The sequence below is a fragment of the Pseudonaja textilis genome, chromosome 2 (genome assembly GCF_049901715.1).
Source record: "Pseudonaja textilis isolate UNSWEBS1 chromosome 2, rPseTex1.2, whole genome shotgun sequence".
In the NCBI taxonomy this organism is placed as follows: domain Eukaryota; kingdom Metazoa; phylum Chordata; class Lepidosauria; order Squamata; family Elapidae; genus Pseudonaja; species Pseudonaja textilis.
The window spans coordinates 123,829,703-123,851,482 of NC_141991.1; the positions used below are offsets into that span (position 1 = coordinate 123,829,703).

Below are 21,780 nucleotides of genomic sequence, written 5' to 3' on the forward strand. Positions count from 1 at the left end.
CTTTCATGTCCCCCTCTAATTGAAATGCAAAAGACTTTCAGTTTTAATGAGTCTATATGATTTTTGTTGGAGAGAGGCCAGCTTTTTTAATGATTAAATATAACAAAATATCTAAGTAAAACTACCATCTGTTTAACTTTCAAGGAGCTGATTAAACCACACTGCTTAGAAAATATAAGATTAAAAACAGATGACATTCCCACAAAGAGAACAAACTAAGGGCATGCATCAGCGTCAGATGTACTGTATCTAAATTCTACCCTTTCCCACTTAATTTCTGTGAATCATGAAAAAGAAAAATGCCCAGACAAATCTGAAATACTGCCAGATATATTTTGGATACTCTTCCTACCAATACACACAGAAAGACATATACATGCATACGTGTGTGTGTTAGTTTATTTGATTACCCTAGTATTTGCTTTTTACTAAGCAGTTACTCCTTAAATTCATTTTTTTGTACATGATTTTCCTAAATTGCACCACCACCATGTATTAGTTTTAGGCAGGTTTCACAAAACAATATGTGTCTGTATAACTTTCCCAAATATACACTAGTCTATATGATCATTCTTTGTTGAGGACAATGGATAAAAATGTGCTCTATTTATTCCTGCTGTTCTTCCAGGTACACAGGCTCGGGGGAGAGAGTCAATGAAGGCAATGACAAAAGCAGGATTGAAAGTTATTATATAAGCTCTGCACCTTTTGTAAGTGTGTTATGAAGTTGCACAGAAGTAAGAAAGGGGAGCAGCTTGCACAACAGTTCCACATTGCTTATATCGCTTTGTTGAAAGCCCTGGATCCTGTGGATGCTTCTGGAAGATGCTCATGTCATGAGGGAATTGGCTTTGAGGGTCAGCAGCTTTTTTGAGTCAAAGAAATATGGAATAGGTTTCTCTATTTGAAGCAGATATTGGAAAAAGAAGCAGTGACTTGAGTTCAAAGTACTGAGTTGCTCCAACAAGTTTAATTCATGGGATAAGCTCTGCATACTCAACTCTCTAACCCAGCACTGATTCCAGCACCAGTTCAATTTCTCCAGCCTCTGATGTCAAGGGAACACGTCACATCAGAGTTTAGCTTAAAGAAGATTGTAAGAAGATTAATAGGTTATGTTGAGAAACACAAATACTTTCATTGTGTTTTCAAGCCATCAAAAGTAAAAGAAAGCATGACTGGAAAATGAATAGTTTAATAAGTTCCATTATCATATGCCTGGAAGCTTCCATGGCTCATGATTATCAACCCGAAAGGCAGCTGTTATTCAGAGATGTCTCATGACTATATCCACATTGATGACCAATTTTGAAAAGTATATCTACCAGTCCTTTAGATTGAATACAAAGAGCCATTTATCTCTTACAATAAGTGTAGCAAGCTTTCTGCATGTCTTTCAAGAAGTTGGGAACTCCAGTCTGGAACAGGAATTGAAAAACAGTTATCCTTCTATATTTAATAGTAAACTAAGTAGCAACTAATTTTCTTTGCATCTCTTTTGCGACTACACAAAGAATAAACATTGATTTAAGTCACCCATCTCATACTACAATTTACAGGGAAGCATCACATCAGGACTTAATATTTGTACTAATTCTGGGGACACACTCATTGGATTACTGGTATCTCTTCTACAGTAGCAGCCATCCACTGCCATTCACACTTTTCTAATTAGATATGGAAAAAGGCAACAACAAAACAATATTCCAAATTTCTAAGAGCCCATGAATCAAAATGACTTAATGACTTAACCTACAGCGTTATTTCTCCAGAGCTTCAACTGCTCTGCTTACCTTAACTGCCCAGTTGACAACCCATGAAGGAAGCCTTCCACCAGGATCATCAAAATAGGTCATGAAAACTTTTTAACCAAAAAGAAAGAAGAAAAACAAAGTGCAATTTTAAGTGCATCTTTTTCATTTCTCTAGTATATGCTTGTAATTTAGAATTAAGGATGGAACTTATTCCATCAAAGTTATTTCATGTGCTGAAACCCCACATGGTTTATAAGCACTTTTTATTCCTTTTTCTCTTCCAGATATCAGAATATCCTCCCTTATGCATAATGTACTTCTCATGTGGATTATATTCTAGGCAACTGGACAACTTATTGCACATAAACCCAGTCCAGAAACAAAAGCAGTAAAGAACAGAGATGAATCTAAAAAAAGTTATTCCCTTCCCTAATCCCATTGCCTCACCTATCCTTTGTAAGAAACCTAAATTTGGCCTTTACCAAATCATTCTTTTTGGGTGGGTGGGTGGAGGAGGGAAGGGAGGAGAGATAGGGAAGGGAAAGGAAAGATTATAGTAGTATTTCAATTTAAGTGTAAAGAATCTTAGTCTTGGAATCATAAAAAAATTACTGGATGACACTAAAAACCTATCTATCGCAAGCCCTATTCAATTTTTCTTCCACAACTGCTATTCAGAGATAGATAGCCTCTGATATTGCAAAAACTAGACTGACATCATGACTGCCAGCTACTGATAATCCTTTCCCTTCATTGGTTTGTCTAATCTCAGTTAAATGTTTCCACCATGCCATTTATCAGAACCTGCACTAAAGGAACAAATTGATAAATTAATATGAATTATATGGCTGCGTATCTTAGAAAACACTACTCGGGGCGGCTCACAATAATAAAACCAGGAAAATTTAAAAAAACCAAGACCTGGCATCTTAATCACCAACATGCAATACATCTAATAATAAAGTTCCTGGCACCCTCACCCTATCCCAATGCTTGGCACTAATTGTGTGCCCTAAACGAACTCATGGAATATGCCCAAAATCTCATTCCTGCTTAGTCATTTTAATGTAAATCTCATCAGTATATATGTGACCTGAGGATTTTTCTTCTCAAATGTGCATTTCCAAGGGCTTATTTGAACTTAAGTAATTTATGTTGAATTTTTCAAAGAACTGAGATTCCTTTTTGTTTTAAGTATTCTAACCTATTTGCTAGTAGCAAATCTTGTTGCTTTTCAATTTGCCCATAATTATTTTCAAACATAGTGAAACAAAATTTTGGTTGCTGTTGCTATTTTAAAGCCATTTGTTTTTTCTTTGTGCTTTCTGTTCTTTAATAGATTATCAATCTTCCAATTCCGTAATAGTGAATTTACTCTGGTGCCTCTGGCAAACCTTGTGACAGTAAAGAAAGAAAAGAAAAGAAAATTGTATCCAATGGACATCCCTATCCATAACCTGAATACCTTCAAAGAACTTTAAAGGGTCAGTGAGGCAGAAATTACATTTCCTGAAAGTCTGTTGCTATTTCTTCAGCAAGTTTTGATTTTATATAATGTTCAATGTATCACATGGTCAATCCAAGAAGTACTGGGAAAACCTCTATTCTTCATAGAGCATGGTGCTGCTGTGAGTGCACCAGGCATTTTAAAAGTTAAAGAAAAGTAGAAGAGATTTCCTTGGTCACCACACATAGTTTTAAAGGTGTGTGCAGTCCTTCACCCAACCGTTGCTAGCCAAATTATTGTTCAGTTGCTAGGCATCCCATGACAAATCTGATAGCAGCAAATATTCAAATTCAGTTCACAGAGGGATCTATACTAAATATTTTTAATCCCTAGGTAGGAGACAAACAGAACAGAAAGAAGCAAAAATAGTAGAGATTGGTTAGCTGTGAGACAGAATTATCTGTATTGGAATTTGTGAAATAAATGAAATTTATGAAATAGATTTGTGAAATAAATCATTGGCTGTAGGCCTACAATACTACTATGTACACATTCTTTCAGCAATCTGTTTATCCTAATCGCTAACAAAAGACATAAATTAATTTTTACAAAGGCATATAGATATTTGTCAAAGTCCTGATTAGAATTTAAATTTTCTGATCAAATTAACCATTCCTATAAAATTATCTATTAATTTCTTACCTTTGCACCCTTTCTTGCCATCGCTTGCAAAGGCCACACCTTGTCTAAAATTCTTTACTCTAACAATCCCAGGCTTTTCTGAGAATTTAACAGTATTCACACTTTTAGCCAATATAACATAGATCTTCTGCCCATCAAGCTCCATATCTTGACGCTCGCGAACAAAAACATACTGTGCTGAAGTTTAAGAAACAATCAGGATTTTAAAATTTAACATACATTATGTGTCCAGACATACCCCAAATTTAGGGAGCACAGATTCAATTGCATTTTGGATTTAAAATTATGTGGTTGTTTTTTCCCCCAAAAGTGTAAGATGAAACAACAGCATGTATAAAGATTCTACTTTTTTAGTTTCTAATAAGGATTAATTTGTGCACCATTCAAGTTTTCAGGAATTGAGAAAAACTGAGACTATAGCAAGGTTTGTAACTATTAAAGTTAAAATAAAATTACTGTCAAAAATTTGAAAGGATACATCTCTGTTTGCCAAGGGGAAGGGGAACTTCACTTCCCAGTATATAGCTGTTTTGCCATCCTGAGTTTTCTCACGTACATCTACAAATTGGTGGTAAAATGTATAAGAAACATATTTATTTCACTAAACAAACAATAATGATTAGAAAGCATTTAATGAAAATGCTACAAGTTATACCTAAATCAAGCTAGGTATGTGTGAAATTTCAATAAATGTCCCTTTTTCTAGGCTGTCAGCTTCTAGGGACTTAGGTGGGAGGCAGGATGTGTTTGCTCATCATTCAGAGTTGTTTAAAGTCATGCGGCATGCAAGTTTAATAAATCTTCATTATTATATGCATAACAATGTGAAATCACAGCTGCCAGTTCTTTAGCTGGTGTTGGCCTTCATGCACAGCGAGTTCTTTTTTATTTTATTTATTCAATAAATTTGTATGCTGCCCATGTCACTAACCAAAGCAATCCTGTGTTCTTTCCAAGAACTTAGGACATCATAATGTATCAGTATAATATATATGTGAATTCAAGAATTGCCTTCTGCAATGTACCTATTTTCTAAATGTTGTCCCAGATTTGGTTTGCTACTCAGTATGTCGATAATCAGGTAGGACCACCATGGCAGGCTTATGCCATAATCTTTCAACTTTGATTTGCAAATCTTATACTTTGTGATCTTCTCCAATTCTTTGTCTTTTATTCTACCATCCCTTGGTATTGCCACATCAATTATCCCCACTTTTTCTTTTCAGCCGATCACTTTCTTGTTATAAGCCAAGGCTTTATCAGTTTGTATTTGGAAATCCTACAGTATTTTAAACATTCCTTCTTGACTATTTGTTTCAACTAAGAAGTTCCATCACGTTTTTTTTTTCATACTAGCACATGATAATTTTTATAGATTATTCAGACTAAATTGCAAGTTAATGAGATCAAGGCCAAAAACCATGGCAGCAATTATGGAATCATTATATCTTAACTGCTTCTCAGTGGATAGCAGCTTTGGCTTGCAAAAGTGACCCCTGAGAAGCTCAGAGCCTAAGGAAAAGGAATCCCCCAAACAGTACTGACTTTTTAAAAAGAATACATCAGGAAAAGGAAAAGTTATACAGAAGAAGAATAGGAAATACTATTAAGAGAAGTTATTTATCTATCACCATTTATTTAGCCTCATTAAAGAAAAACAAAAATGTACTTCTGACTTTGTTGCACTGCGGGAACATATCTATTATGAAACAAGAACCATGCTGAGCAACTATGTCGAATTAGGATGTGTTAAGTCTCTGACTACAGATTGCTTGAACCTAAAAGGGTGCCAAGTAAGACTCATATACAATAAATTCTTCACCATTTTCTTGCAAAAGTTTCCCCCTTCCTCAGTACTCCATTCACTTGTATTTTTAGTATCTTGTTGCCCCCAAACCCCACCTTCAACATACATACATACATACATACATACATACATACATACATACATAATTGTATACAGTTCAAATTTTAAAAAGAAAGTTGCCAAGAAACACAGTGTGTTCTAACAAGAGCTGGACTTTAATATAGAGTAAATCATGTCCCCTCCAATTGTATTTCGTCTCCCAGAATTTCCCAGCCAGCATGGTCACTAATGAGAATTCAGCAGATTGACCCATTTGGAGTGCCACCAGATCGGGAAAGACTAGCTTATAAGATCCAAAATATATATCATTAAATTGCCTTTCCCACAAGAAAAAGAATAGAATAATCAGATAAATAAATACAGCATAATGTCTCTGGTGCAATGATTAAGATGTGGGCTAGGCCTGGAAAGGCCCAGGTTCCAGTTTAGCTTAGCCCTTTAAGCTAATCTTTCTGTCTTACCTCACATTTTAAAGTAAAGGTAATGGAAGGAATGAAGAAAGGAATGCTATGTACACTGTCTTGAGGAAAGGTAGTCTATAAGTATGACAAATAATATACATAAGAATAGTAAGTATCTGCCAAAACCCCTCTGTTTTCCAGCAGAAGAAGATCCATGGCTCTGTAACTTAAGCCCCAAAACTGTCTCATCCTTATGATGAATCCTCTTCTGGCCATCTCAAAACAGCAAAGTACTAGGAGATACAAAATGGAGAAAGCTTCTTCTTGGATAAGATGAAGAAAAGAAAAAAAGTCAATTCTAGAAGGACAAATCTATTTCTTCTCATTATTTATTCCAGCAATGGCTCTATTATGAAATTCTTAAGGCAGACAGCGAAGAAAAGCAGTGGACACGAAATCTAATTAACCACCAAACTAGAACTCAATCCAAAAATGCTATTAAATCTTTTTCAATATAGTTTTTCCATTCTGTTGTCAACAACCATAGTTAATTTATGTAGATATGTTTCTTAAATTATGTGACTTATATTTTTTAAAGCCTCAATATATTTTTTTTAGTTTTTCAAGTCATCTTGTGTAACCTAGTTCTTAAAATTATCAGTTAGTTAAAGTTAACTACTTTTCCATCAACACAAATTAAAATGTTTGATTGCTTTTTATAATAATTCATTAATTTCTTTTTAAATATTTCAAAACCGTCAAATACTTCTTAACTTCTCTCTAAAAATAACCTGTAGTGAGGGGAAAAATCCAAAACAATACATTTGGTGCTTTTTCAGGTATCTTTTTTTACTAAGTTTAATTTTTGAAAAATGTTCCAAAATTGCTGCACTACTATTGGTCTTATCCACTCTAAAGCTCCCATTGGAGCCACTTGACAAATAGGAAATCTCATGCACCTAATTGAGGCAGTTTATGTGTTGATACTAGAAAATGCTCTTGAATGCATTCTCAGTGTTTCTGGACAGCTAAATGAAATGCATCTTGAAATGCATCATGCTGATCTTAAAAGTCAAAAAGGCCATTTTGTGCTTTTCAACTAATACTACTACAGGGGTGGGAAGGAGTGACTTCAGATGCTCATATCAGAAAGAGAATTCTCTTAAATTCTTAACATTTCCCCACAAACTTATGGAAGGCTTAATTACAGGATTTCATATTCAATACCAATTTTCTAATGGAATAGAGTATAATTCCCAAAAAGCAGTAAATCACATGAATATCACATTTTCCACCAGAGGTCACTGCTGTATTAATTTGATATCAGACAAATGTACACCCACATCTTCAGACAGAACATCTCTAATCATACACATATATCCATAAATATATTAAACAATCAATGGAACTGAACATTTCTACTTCTTATTTCCTGCTCAATATTGAACCATTTTCTCAGCTCCTTGTTCTTATGCATGCCTTGTTTTAATTGTATATCACTCTTACAGAATTCAGAAATCATTCGTCAACACCATATTTGTGCAAAACAAGCCTTCTCAACTTTACTGCATGCTTTCTTTAACTCATCAAATACAGAATTAATTCTCTTTTCGCTTTCATACAATTAATTTCTAATTCCTGAAGAGTAAAAATCAGGTCCATATTACCTTATATGACATAAAACTGCATCACCCTTTCCACATTATAATTCATTTTAACTTCTAGTATTTTTAGTCACAATTCTGCCAATCACAAATTCTCCCATAGTTTCCTTTTGTGCAAGGAACCCTGAGTAGCCTTCTTTCGATTATAAGGCCTCCATACAATACTTAAATCAAACAGCTACTTCATAACGAAAAGATATTCATATATTTCTCCAATTACAAAATGTATACCTACAGCCTTACTATCAACAAATAGTCAACAAATTGCATGAAAAAAGAAAGAACAGCACATTACATGATAACAGAAGCAGACAATGCAAAAATAGTATACTAATATTGTCTGGGTTGTATTATATTTCCATGTATTAATTTATGTTAATTTCATTATATTTAGCATCTGTGGTTTATAGAACACACACACACACACACACACACACACACACACACACACACACACACACTTTCCATAGGCAGAATAAAATTCTGTTTAGAAGATTTCCTCATATTAATATCAGTAAAGCTAAATGAGAATATCATTGAAGGATCAAAGAAGCTTGATTGAAATAAATGGCTGCCTAGAAACTGGCATATGCTTTAATTAGTTTCTCAAATAAATATCTATAATTTTCAAGGTTAATTTATAAACACTGGAAGAGCATTTTAAACAGTATTTGCATTTTTAAAAAAGAAAAGTTCACTCACTGAATTAATCATCTTTCAATTTAAAACAGTGAAATGAAAGAATCTTAAAAAGGATAGCAGTATAGAAGAAACATTAGAATTATTTACTAACTTTTAACATATTGGTCCCATTTTGTTCTGTAGTTTAAGTCCATATAAACTTCAGCACATATCTCTGGGGAACAATCATTAAGTATGCTGTAGATTTTATATTCATACAGCCCCGATTTCTGGAAAAAAAAATAAAAACCAGTCAGATAAAAAAGTAATATCTGTTTTGTAGTGTATCACTCTTCTTCTCCCCAGTGTCACTCAGCAAAGCCATTGCTAAGAATCAGGGAGTGCAGTGTTCATAATCAAGGGGCACCAAATTAGGGAAGCCTACTTTTACCAATCCAATCTACTTTCATAAAATCAATTTACGTTAGCATCTCAAATATAATATTTGTCTTAAAGGACAGATACTACTGACCCTTTGGTGAAAGGCCTAAGGTGTCCCTTTCAAAATATGAAATACAATATTTGCCAGCAGGTTTCTAATCACTCATGTGATGATGCCTACCCTTCTTTTCCTCCTTCTGCAATAATAACTGCCCACCCGCCCCCCAATCTGCTTTGAAATGATGCAAAAAGATGTACGACAAGAGAGAATGAGTGTCTGGTTGACTAGGATGAAAGAAGTAAAAAGGGGGAACAGAATACATGAATGGACAGGAGAAAAAACATTGCTGGAATGTCCTTGGAAAAGCTGTATTATAATTATGGAAGGCAGGTTGAGATGGCAATCATTTATCTTGGAATTCACCAGAAATTGAACTCAATGAATGGCATCTAATTATCTATTCCATTTGTGGAAATACAGTTAGATTTAAGCTAAAAGCTTCCATCGTGTTAGAAAATAGATTTCTTCATATAGTAACCACATCACTCTGCATGGCAGCCTTAAGATGTTTATCTCCCATGCTGATACTGGCTAGATAGAAAACCTGTCTAGTTTTCAATCTTTGACAATGATCTAGGCCAGATGTTTTGTTCAGACAATACTAACCATGACCTCTAGTTAGTAGATTCACCTACTTCTTTACCTTTTCCTCCAGCATTGAGAAAACAAACACTAATCGCTTTTCCTTATGTGGGCAAATCTTTGAAGACATGCGGTTTTCCTCTGCAAACATTGACACTCAATGAATCATTCAGCTGGGAGGAGGCTTAGACATCTAATTCAACCACGTTTAGGGCCAGATTTGCTTGGCCACAATGAATATATCACCAGATTACCAGTGGATCACTGAATAAAAACACATCAATTTCACCAGTTCTTATCATTTGAGCTAGAAGGCAAAACTGGAAAACTGCGCTCATTTCCATCCCAGCCCTTACTTGAATCCAGAAATCCTTTCTGCCAGCATTGGCCTTTGCGAGCTCAATTAACATTAATGGGCTCTAGTCTTAAGAGAACTGAGAAGCACATCTATACTAGGAGAAAGGAGGGAGATTCTTTTCTCCTTTTTTATGATTTGATAATTGGCAATTAGTACTTGACAACAAATCATATAGCCCCTGGCATTTCATGATTTAGTTTGGTTCCTCGGCAAGACTTGGAAGATATTTCAGACATGAATTGGCTGGTAAGATTCTTTAGATGAGAATTAAACCATGCAAAACAGAGTCTTGATTTTTAAACCTATGATGATTTAGTGCCAGGGTTTCTTCATCCCATCCCTTCCATATACCCTTAACACAGCATGGAGTGGCCTTAAAGCAACAAGAATATTGTATGTCATTTGTTAACTAAGAACTATCTAAATCCTAACTGAGAAAGAGGTGATGATGCAAAGAGACCCAGAATCAGTTTTTTATCTGAGTTTTCCTGAATTCTTTCATTGCTTTAAAATGACAATAAGACTACTTTAGGACATTTCCTATCCCTAAAGCAGTAGGAAACATATCATCAGTTTTTGTGTCATGTTCAAAAGCAACTTGAGGGTTTCAAAGGATTAAAGCAGTAAATTGTCTGCTTTTGATATACAGCAGCAAATTGTTGATTCTCCCAAATATAAGCAGCAACAATAACCATATTTCTGTTGCGATGTTTAGCTACGTAATATATTAGAACTCTTGAAGCAAAAATAAATAACTTGCTATTATTACTATTAGTCATTGTAGAAAGTCTAATTCAATGCATTAACAATTTAAATGTTTTCCCTGATGAGAAACATACTCAATATTATATATGGGTAGAATTTAAGTGATTACTCTAACTAAAATTACCCTATCTATGAGTTCTAATGCTTATTAAATCTAATTTCATTTTAATTCTTCTATTAGAATTTTGAATGTAACTATAGTAACCCAATTCAGTAAACATAATTTCATCCTTCAGTAAAATCAGCTAGGGCCTCTATTAAACCATCATTTGAAGAAAAATAGTAATTTAAATAATGGTGTACAATTCACACAGAATTTTATAGTGGTATTAAACATTTCCCTTATTTATTATTTATTTTCAATACATTTTTACAATATTGCTTTGAACAATCAATCCAGAAGTGGAGATAAACCCACTCTTTATAGTTGCATCAAAACTGCTCCTGCAGATAGAGGTAAACAACCATAACTACTTTAGCTTTAAACAAATAGTTAATGTTTATATTATACAAAATTACAACAAAAATTATTTCATTGCTTTAAAATCATCTTAAGCTTTCCCACTGCTTCAGAAAAAATCTTTCAATAATGAAATGTCAATAAAATTGGATATAATATATATTAAAATGGCACAATTTTAGCAGCCTACTCCAAGGCTGTTTGCAGGCAGTCGATGGGACTGACAGTATAAAACATTTGGAACCAACAGCTTGTCTGGAAAAATATATAGCAAATACGAAAGAAAGAATGTTTTTCACTAACATCAAGAGATAAATTAATCAAGTTCTTGAATACATAACTCAAACCTGATCTAAAATACGGGCTTAATCTAATGAATAAAGATGCAGTCAGATGGAACAGCCAATTGAAAATACATTTCATTAAGAACTGCAAATACCAAAACCTTGAAATTCTATTATGATCATCAGATAATAGCCTTTGATTTAATAAACCAGTGGTGTCAAACTTGATTTCATTGAGGGCCACTTCAGGGTTGTGTTTGACCTCTGGTGGCCAGGGTGGGTGTGGCCAGGGTGGGTGTGACCAGTTCGACATCACTCATGTCAGGGGTGCCTGTGGTGGCCCCAACGCTTTGACAGTGAAAATGGACTCCTGAGCTCTGTTTTCGGCTACGATAACATCCTGCAAACCTCTGCCAGTAAAAATGGAGCTTAGTAGAGATGCACATGGCCCTCCTGAGCTCCATTTTCTTTGGCAGAGGCACCACAGACATCTCCTTTGCTATTTCCAGGGCGTTCCCGCGGGCCAGATCTAAGCACCCCATGGGCTGGATCCAGCCCCCAGTCCTTCAGTTTGACACCCCTGCAATAAACTATATGTATACTGGCTTTCTTACTTTTTGTATAACTTATACATAATATATAATATATATATATTATATGTATATATATGTTATATATGTTATTAAGTTATATTGTATAATTTGAAACCTTAATTATAATCAGGAGTGTGAATCAAAAGTATTTATATATTTCTGACATGATTATACAGAGCCCCTCTCTGAAGGAGATTGGGCAGTTAAGAAGCATGAAATATAAATAAAATAAACAAAAAAAAATATTCCATTAACCTGTAAAAAGCTTTTCTTTTATTTAAATCAGTAAAGTGAAGTAATAAGAAATAATATAAAAAACTGGCAAAAACTACCCATTCGGAATAATGGGTTCATTGAACAACTACCATGTTCACTTAATGACCACCATGTTCATTTGACTACGGCATTTGCTTAATGACCACTACAAGAAATGTCTAACCCTGCTTAACAACCCACACAACTTACGACCATAATTCTGGGCTCAATTATAGTTGCAAGGACAAGAATACATGTAATTATTTCCCTTTTCCTATCTCGCTTTCACAAATATACATAATGGCCTTCACTCTTTGCAATCATTAAGATTCCTAGAAAATAGTGTCCTAATTAGAATCTTAGGAGAAGAGAATGAACCTTTTAATATTTTCAGGAAGGCAAAGAAGCATTTACATCAAACAGACAGAACTCTCCACCACCACCACCATTTCTTAGGAGTATTTTATGTAGGTAGTCTAGGGTGAGGACAATCAATTTTATTTGATAATATATTGGAGGAAATAGTTCTTGGCCTTTCAGATCTCAGGAGCTGACAGTAAAAAAACATATTATATAGGGTTTTTTCTCCTGAAAAACAAATATTCAATAAGAATAATGTTTCTAAAATGTAAGAGAATAATTGGGCTTTTGAGAAACAATTATTTTTAATTTCCAAACCCAAATTATTCTTTATATTCCTTCAAGCAAGCTCTATAGAATGTGAAGAGAGCAAAAACTTTATTTCCAAAGATATTAACTGCGTAGGAAGGGAGGGTAGGAGAAAATTCTGCCTCTACCTATACTCCAAACATCCTGCTCGCCTCCCTGACCAGCTCAACAATGCTGCAGAAAAGCCAGACTTGCAATAAGAGCTAGATCTGCATCCCACAGCTTCTCTAATTTTGTCTTACAGTAAACATCCCTTAGTGAAAAGGAGTAAGGAAAAAAGAATATTGTTGAATATACCCATGATTAAGTATGATAAATTCAAGCTGTTAGCCCTCATTGTCACCTCATCTCAAGTATGGGAAACAGAAAAATGAAAGAAAATAAAAGTTGAAGGATAGGATGGCAGAATGTTCATGAAAAATAAAGATGTCTTTTCGGGCACTTGCCAATAAATTTTAAAAAATAAACGCCATGTAATCATGGTTGCTCAATCTATAAAAATACGTACAAGTCTATTCTTTTTATTAATTTTCCTATCTTTTATGTTAGTTCCCTTAATAGGACAAATTTATCGATGATTTATTACTCAGCACAACTGGTCCTTCACTTTAAAAGCACACTTTTAAATGCTAGGGCTACTTTTATCCAGGCTGCAAACATCTGGACAACTGGATGGCAGAAAAGAAATACAGAAAACTGATTACGATTGTATGCAAGAATTCCCACGGGGTCCTGGCTAATGACTATTGGAAACAGTATTGGACTTGGAAAAAACTTTGATTTTGCCAATCTTCATAGTTTATGACGGGGACATTTGTTGTCTATGCCCAGACAGTTTACAATTATTTCTTCTTCCCCCCCAAAATGACAAAAATATTGACAGACTGAAACTTTCAGATTACAAAAAAAAATATACCATCGTATCTGATGGAACATGCCTAAAAGTCCTGTTCTCTCTACGATTTTGCTCATGGTTAAAACAGTGGTTAAAATATGGGAGACTGATAAGGGAGCTCCAAAATTCAACCCTCTATAACCACCCCAAACTTTTGACAGGAAGATGGGGGGGGCGGGGTGTTATAGTCTGCCTCTTTCCACCTTGCAGGTTTACTGTGAAGGCAACAGGTGAAAAGCCACCCTGGAGGCCTCCTGAACACCTTGGCTAAAAGAGGTGAGGTTAAAAATAATTAAAAGTAAAGGTAAAATAAAGGTTTTTTTTTTTTTTTTGTAAAATTAGCTCGATTAATGGAGATTATTACACGGACTCATCTATTCTGGCTTCTCTTAGACGGCGACTCCTCATTTGTTTTCCATTTCCTTTCCATTTTTTTTTAATGAGCCAAGGTCCACTGACTCAACTAGCTGGGAAATAGTCTAATAAAATCCGAGGCACGGGCTCCGCCGTAACATTTCAGTTTCTATGGTAGCATATCTAAATTGAACAAGTAAATTAATAAGGCCCTTGCCCTCTCCCATCTGTCTCCCCCGGGCAGCGGACTCGGGGATGGGGGAGACGGACCATGGTGCGACCCCTCGCACCTCGTCATACAGTCGGTAGATGCAGAGACCCTGAATGTTGGTGAGGAGCTGCCAGGAGGCGTCGGGGCGCCCGCTAGGGCTGATCAGCTCCTTGGAAACGGCCAGGAATTGGTCCTCGGCAAAGAGCGGGCGTGACTGCTCCGGCCTGCGGAGGTGGGCGGCCGAGGAGGAAGCTACGTTGCTGACGTTGCTTCGGGACATCCCCACCGAGAAAGGGCAGGCGCAGACCTCGCCTCCCTTTAGCTCGTCCTTGGCCGCCCCCTTCAGCGGGCCACTGGTGCGCCTCCGGACCAAGTTGCTAAAGATTTCCGGCGGGCACATGGCCCGGGCCCAAGCAGCATTGCCGGCGGAGCTCCCGACACGCTCAGCTCGGCCGGGCCCGGCGCGGCGTAACGGTTGCACGAGGGGCGCGCGCGGACCTGGGTTCGAATGCCGCCCCCCTGACGCGATGAGCGAAATCCCTTGGGCGACGCGTCTGGGGGCAAAGAAAGAAGGGGTCCCCAGGGGCGGGAGGGCCCCAGAGTCTGACCCTCCTCACTTCAGCTCGCAGGATCTGGGGAAGGGGTATCCTCTGGGGCAGATCCCCACCGATGACATGAGCTTTTCGCCCCTCCCGCCTCCCCCCACTCCCGCCGGGTCATGTTTCTTTAGGACGGCTGCTGTTAGACGACCTAGAAAAAGTTAACGGTTGTTAGAAGCAAAGGCCTCTAAGGGGCTTAAAAGAATTGTCAACCAGGATTACTCTTGCACGGGCTGTAAACTGGGCTAAAAGCCAACCGTACAACAGGTCTAAGTAGCTCCTTTCATCCAAGAATAATTGCCAAACGGGTCATCGTACTTCAGTCAGACACTTTGCCTAAGAATCACTTTTGACGACTCTGTTCCCATGACACGCTCTGGGTTAATCCAATTCTGAGTCTGTATGACATATGCAACCATAAACTAACCACATGGCTTGAGTTTCCATAAGTGACAAGGCTAAAATGTGATTGGCTTGTTGATATTTCAGGCTGTCATGTTCGTGAAGGGCAATAAGGGTGCAGAGGGGTTTTTTAGAAGTCTAAGAAATGCTTAACAGCAGCTGAATCCAAAGAAAATATAACACCAAAACTGAGCAGACTTTTAGGCCACAGCAGGAAAAGCTTTCAAGGTCCTGAAATTGTGACGGATTGTGAATATCTAGTCCATTTATGTCTTTTCCTATGGAAGAGCTAAACCCAAGAGGTAAGATAGACCCCCATCTGTCTGAATGTTTTGGACGACTGTAAGGATATGGCTTTTCCATGGGGATAGAAAGAGACTGTGATTATCTGCTCCTGAGATGGAAGAAATACCAGAAAATTTTATTATTAATGTGATAATGTAGATGCTTGTTAATGAGGATTTTTAAGAGCTCATTGTACCAATTATATTGTTAGAGTTTATATAAATAAGTTCATTGCTGTGAGGAAAAATTGTAATCTGCTCAGAGTTAATTAGAACAGTGTGGAGATCTAAGCAAGTTCATTTTGTTTATTGTTTCAACCACAACAGAGTATAATAATCAGTATGAAAGTTAAGTAAATCATAATCAACCAAAATTAAAATACATCAGAATCTGTAAGAGTAACCAAAACATACAGAGCAATATTGCTACATTATAAAAGTAAGAAGTTAATAATTTCAATAAAATAATTAATGGGTTTGTTACTTGAACAAAGCTTGCCAGCTTCCATAATACAGCCCCCCATCTGAATTCATCAAGTATTAAATGTTGATGAATTGGGCCAAAAAGCACCAGTGGTTAAGGCACCAAGCTAAAAACCAGGAGGCCGTGAGTTCTAGTCCCACCTTAGCCATGCAAAGCCATCTGGTGACCTTGGGCTGGTCACTCTCCCAGTCCAACTCACCTCACAGGTTGCTGTGGGAAAAACAGAATGAGAAATGTTGAATATGAGTGAGTGATTTGTAAAAAAATAAAGGGGGCATACAAATAAATAAATAGCATAGTTTCCTTAATTTGCCATGGACAGAAGTAGGGCAGTTCAATAAATAATATCAAATAGAATAGAATAGAATTCTTTATTGGCCAAGTGTGATTAGTCACACAAGGAATTTGTCTTGGTGCATATGCTCTCAATGTACATAAAAAAGGATACATTAGTCAAGAGTCAAGAATCAAAAATGTGTTCTATAGTTTTACTTGATCACAGAAACACAAACAACTGGTCATTGTTCAGTGATTGTGTTGGACAGCAACCATTTACAATTACAGTAGTGATGAAAAAACAATTTTACGATCAATCCTCATATTTATAACCTTCACAGATCTGTAAATCAAAGGAAAGCTGAAGGAAGATCAAAAGCACAGTTGTGATTTCAGCCTGGAGATTGCTCCACTTAATAACTGAGTTACTGTCCCAATTGCAATTGGTAAATGAAGACTAGCCGTATTATATGGTACTTTTAAGAAATTTCTCAGTAATTAAAACTATTCTGGTGAATATCTCTATAAGGAATGGCTGTTGCACACCTTAAATAGTAGTCATATTCAGTTGGTTATATTAATTTTATGCCAAAGGGCAATATTGCTATAGTTGTCCTCAATTTCAGTGGGACCAGAATTTTGGTCATTGGGCAATGTGGTCATTAAGCGAGATGCCCACATGATTGCTTCACTCAACAAATGCAATCCCAGCTCTTCTAGTTGTGGTCATTGGGCGACCATATCGGTTGTTAAGTGGGCAGCGAAAGAGCTGCTTGCCAAAGAACAGTGGGCAACTCCTCGCAGTGCACAGAAGGGAATTGCAGTGGCAGGCTGGGGAAAGGAAATTCAGATCATGAAGAGCAGACCTTCCTTTCTCCAGCCTTCCTGCTTCTCCACTGATTCTGAGGAAGCCAGCAGAGAAAATTGCAAATAATCACATGATCACAGGGTGTTTAGCAATCAATCATAAAAGCAAACAGGTTGCCAAGTGCCTGAAATGTGACTGCAGGGGCAGTAGTCGTAACTTTGAGGACAGGTCATAAGTAGCTTTTTAAAAATCCATTATAACTTCAGTTGTTACATAATTGACTAGCAAGGATGATCTGTATGCAAAACCTAAGAACAATTCTTCTCAAAACATCCAGAATTTTGTTTTTAAATGGCTGATTATCACAAGCATTATTTGTATTCAGAAAGACTTGGTGAAGTGACAAAAATATGCATATGATTGGTTAAAAACAGAAAGCAACAATTGCAAGATGAAGTGGGAAATTTCATTTGCTTCAAAAGACACAACTTGACAAATGGTGAATCTGCTTAACCCAGTAATTCAAGCTTAATCCTATAATTAAACATTATTTTGGCTGTAATTGGGTATGTGCCAGTTTCTGCATTCAAAAAGGAAATACGTGTGCTTTAAGGTACACCTAAAGAGCATGTTTTGAGAAAAGAACATTTCATAAGGGGCAGAAACAGAATCAGTGATGGGATTCAAATTGTTTTACCGCCGGTTTGGTGGGCATGGCTTGGTGGGCGTGCTTTGCCTAACATGCAGCTTTTCCCACACCAGCTGAGACCTGCAGCGCCTATCAGCTGAGAGGATAAAGAAGAGATAAGTGCAGGGGCGAGTGGGAGGGCCAATCTTGCACTTTTCTCTTCTTTTTCTTCTCAGCTGATTGTCAAGAATTTTTTTCCTTCTCTCAGCTGATCATCAGAAGCTTTTTTTACTACCAGTTTGATCGAACCAGTAGCATATCAGCACTGAACAGAATCCTTTTGGATATAATCATTTAAAAAAGGATTTGACTGTATACTGATAGGCAGAACACAAAGTAGCTTCCATTTTCTTACTTCACTGAGCCAATGGCATAGGGAATATGAAAGGAATATAACAAGGACATATTCAGAAGGTTAATTTGAAATAACCAGTCATAACTGCAAGTTTCTATTTTCTATATATTCATAAGACTTTCCCCACTTGCATCTAACTGTAATACTGACATAGCTTAGTTTCTTCCTTCCTTCCTTTCTCCCTACCTCCTTTCCTATCCTTATGAAGCTGCCTCAACTGATCTGAAATTTAAACTAGGACAGATATTACTCCTTCCCTCCTGGTCTCTATTCCAGAGTTATTCTCTTCTGTATAGTAGAAGACTCGACTTCTTTCAGACCAGGCTATCCCCAAGGGCCACCAGGTACAGATACAAGTGCAGGGACAGTTATGCAGGAGGGTCCTGGCTTTCTTTCATGCTTCACCATGCAGCCTACTCCCACACCCACACCTATCATGGTGGACTAACAGTGGTGACAGGGTGTGGAGAGTAAATGAGAGACTGCCATTTTTCTACCAGCTGCTAGTTGGCAGAGTTCACCTAAAGCAGAGGTGTCAAACTTGATGTCATTGAGGGCCACATCAGGTTGTGTTTGACCTCCTGGGGCCAGATGTGGGCATGGCCAGGGTGGGCATGGCTAAATTGACATCACTCATGTCAGGAGTGCCTATGGTTACCTGAGCGCTCTGCAACCCTCTGCCAGCGAAAACAGAGCTTGGGGGCCCCTCATCCCGAGCTCCATTTTCACTGGCAGAGGCACCGCAGGCCAGTCCTTCACTGTTGCCAGGGTGCACTCACGGGTCAGATCTAAGCACCCCATGGGCCAGTTCTGGTCCACGGGCCTTGAATTTGATACCCCTGACCTAAAGGGTCATTGTGAGGAATATACTGCACATCTGGTGGACAAAGTTGCTCATAATCACTCTACATTGGATTCCAGTTTTAAAGCAGAATCGATGGAGGTAGTGGCAGCTATGTCTTGCAAAGAAGTTTTAAGCAGCATGGTGTCATAATGTTGAAGATGCTCGCCTCCCACTCAGAAGATTGAGAGTTCAGTCTTAGGTAACAGCAGATGTTTCTTTCTCGGAATTCCACATAGGAGTCAGGAAGAGCACCGGAGCAATAAACACTCAGCTCCATTCAATTGCCCCAGCTCTACCCCAAATTAAGGGATTAGAGGTTCATAAAAAAGGTGGTGGTGGGGGGTATTTTAAAGTTTTAGAATTATAAGCTACCCAGAGTCACTTGGCTGAGATGGGTGGTTATAGAAAAGAATGAATGAATGATTTAGAGCAAGTGTAGGGAAGGGTGATAAATGGTTGTTGGCTATAATAACCTGTACTCTATAAGGTCAGAATAATTTGCTGCAATGTACCTATGACAATATAGGGATTACCAGTGGAGGAGCAGATTTTTATGTCAATTTAGTTTTCTGCTGGCAAAAGGAGCGGTAAGTAGCATTTTAACTCAAAAATCCTCTATCTTAGCAGCAAGATGTCCTTTGAATCACATTTTGGGATACTTTGTGCAACTGTTTGCTAACCTCTGTTATGGAGTAAAGGCTTTTAAAGATTTTTAAAGTTTTAATTAAACATCCTTTTAAAAACACAAATCTCTTTACACTGGCATATTTCAAAAACACTAGATCTTCAAAAGGTCTTTTCTTTTGTTGACATTCTTACAAAGCACATCATAATTACGAACAGTTACACCCTCTCAGAATTGTTCATTCTCCAGGAAAAGAGCCCTTGTTTTCTTAATAAGAAGGAGGTACCAGTTTTATTGCATCTGGCAAATGGCATCTTAAAAAGTTGAAGATTTGCTCCTTATGTTCACATTCAGACCTTTTCATTCTGCCTTCTGGCCCCTCCTGGGAGTATCCCACTCTCAACATCCTATGGTACTTACTGAAGAATAAACATCTCTCTTTCCAATTCTTTTGCAATGAGAATTGCTTGGCAATTTCAACAGACCAAAGTGACAATGATCCTTTTTGCTCAGGTTTCAGTCTAACTCTTGCAAGTTGCTGAATTAAGTCTTTTTTGGATTCGTTGCTTTAGTCTGAAAATTGCTAGGTAAATATTTAGTGAAAAGCCTGTTGTTCTAAGAGTGCCACTATTCTTTAATATAATCAATGATCATATAAAGTTTTATGGTTTATGCATGGAAGACCACAGCATGGAAATGCCTAACTGACCTATGGGGTGTTTTCTGTTTAGGTACTGCTCAGCCATTTCTTTTTCAGAAAGCTTTTTCATTACTCCATTCTTGGCTACATCCTCAATCTGGGGAATATTTTGTCTTTTTCCATAGATAGCCAACCTTTTGTAGATACTGAGAAAGTCATGTGTTCAAAGAAAACCCACAAAAGCTGTTTCACATCCTTACTGGCTTTATTCTTGTTATCTTTTTCTTTTTGGTGTCTTTGACTCAATATGAACTCATGGCAAATGCCTGGACTGGTTCCTTCTGTTTTACCAGTAAGATTATTAGAAGTAGTTTGCCCTTGCCTTCTTCTAGAGCTGAGAGGGGTGGAGTGGCCAAAATCACCCAATTGGCTTTGTGCTCAAGGCAGTACTAGAATATAATTGTTTCCTGGATTCTAGCTGAGTGTCTTAACCACTATACCAGACTAGCCTTAACCACTATACCAGACTAGCTATCTGTCATGAATACTTAGCCATTATTACTTCATGTTTATTCATTTAACCCAATTCCACAACTTGCACATCATATTGAGCCCTCACCAACTACATGAATAGAGCTTGTACAATATGCTAAGCTAGAATATGGTTGAGTAGCCTGGGAGTCAATGTGACATGCACATTTTGGGGGATTTAAGGAACCCAACACGTTTTGATCAGTAGCATATTAAAACATGTACAGCTCTTCATAAGTACATATGCTACTGATCAAAATGTATTGAGTTCCTTAAACCCCAACAAATGTGCATGTCACCTTCTTTTTCTTCCAAAGAATTGGAGACATATTGATTCTTCTGCCCCCTTACTTATTTTTTATAACACCCTTTTGAGGGTGGTAATTCCCAAAATATTGACTGGTGCAAAGCTACATAATAAATGAAGAGTGGCCCAAGATACGGATGTTAGCAGAAGGGACAGGAGATGACAAATAATGGAATATCCAGGCAACATATATGATGTGATTGATGCAAATTTTATAATTGAAACATTTACACAGTAACATATACAAACATCACCATTTTAATGTAACACTGTCTGTAAGTGACACCTATGGCTTAGAAGTAGGAAATGTGTGTATGGCTCCCAATAATCTGTGCCAGTCAATCTGTCAGTCTATTTTTCCCCCATTATAGCTCCTTGTTTCTATAAGGACATACTTTTGCCCATTACAAAGTCTCCTGGAATCTTTCTCCAAACTAACAATTCTCAGTTTCCCTCCTGTTGTATTCTGTCATTAGCAAAAGAGGACTCTGCTTCCCCAGACGCCCCTTTGTGGCGATTTCGCTAAGACCACCCAGAACTAATGAAGTTTATC

The 21,780-nt window shown here is 37.2% G+C and overlaps 1 protein-coding gene across 1 annotated transcript; it reads right to left on the reverse strand.

The window, feature by feature from the left end:
* Positions 1-315: 315 nt before the first annotated feature.
* On the reverse strand, positions 316-14,784 carry PCTP (phosphatidylcholine transfer protein). Its single transcript, XM_026711087.2, has 6 exons — positions 14,464-14,784; positions 8,629-8,746; positions 4,382-4,461; positions 3,904-4,075; positions 1,794-1,861; positions 316-1,418 (listed from the first exon to the last, which is right to left on the reverse strand). Exons 1-6 carry the CDS (start codon positions 14,782-14,784, stop codon positions 1,356-1,358), a joined length of 822 nt encoding a protein of 273 aa, XP_026566872.1. The 3' UTR covers positions 316-1,355.
* Between the last annotated feature and the right edge of the window lie 6,996 nt (positions 14,785-21,780).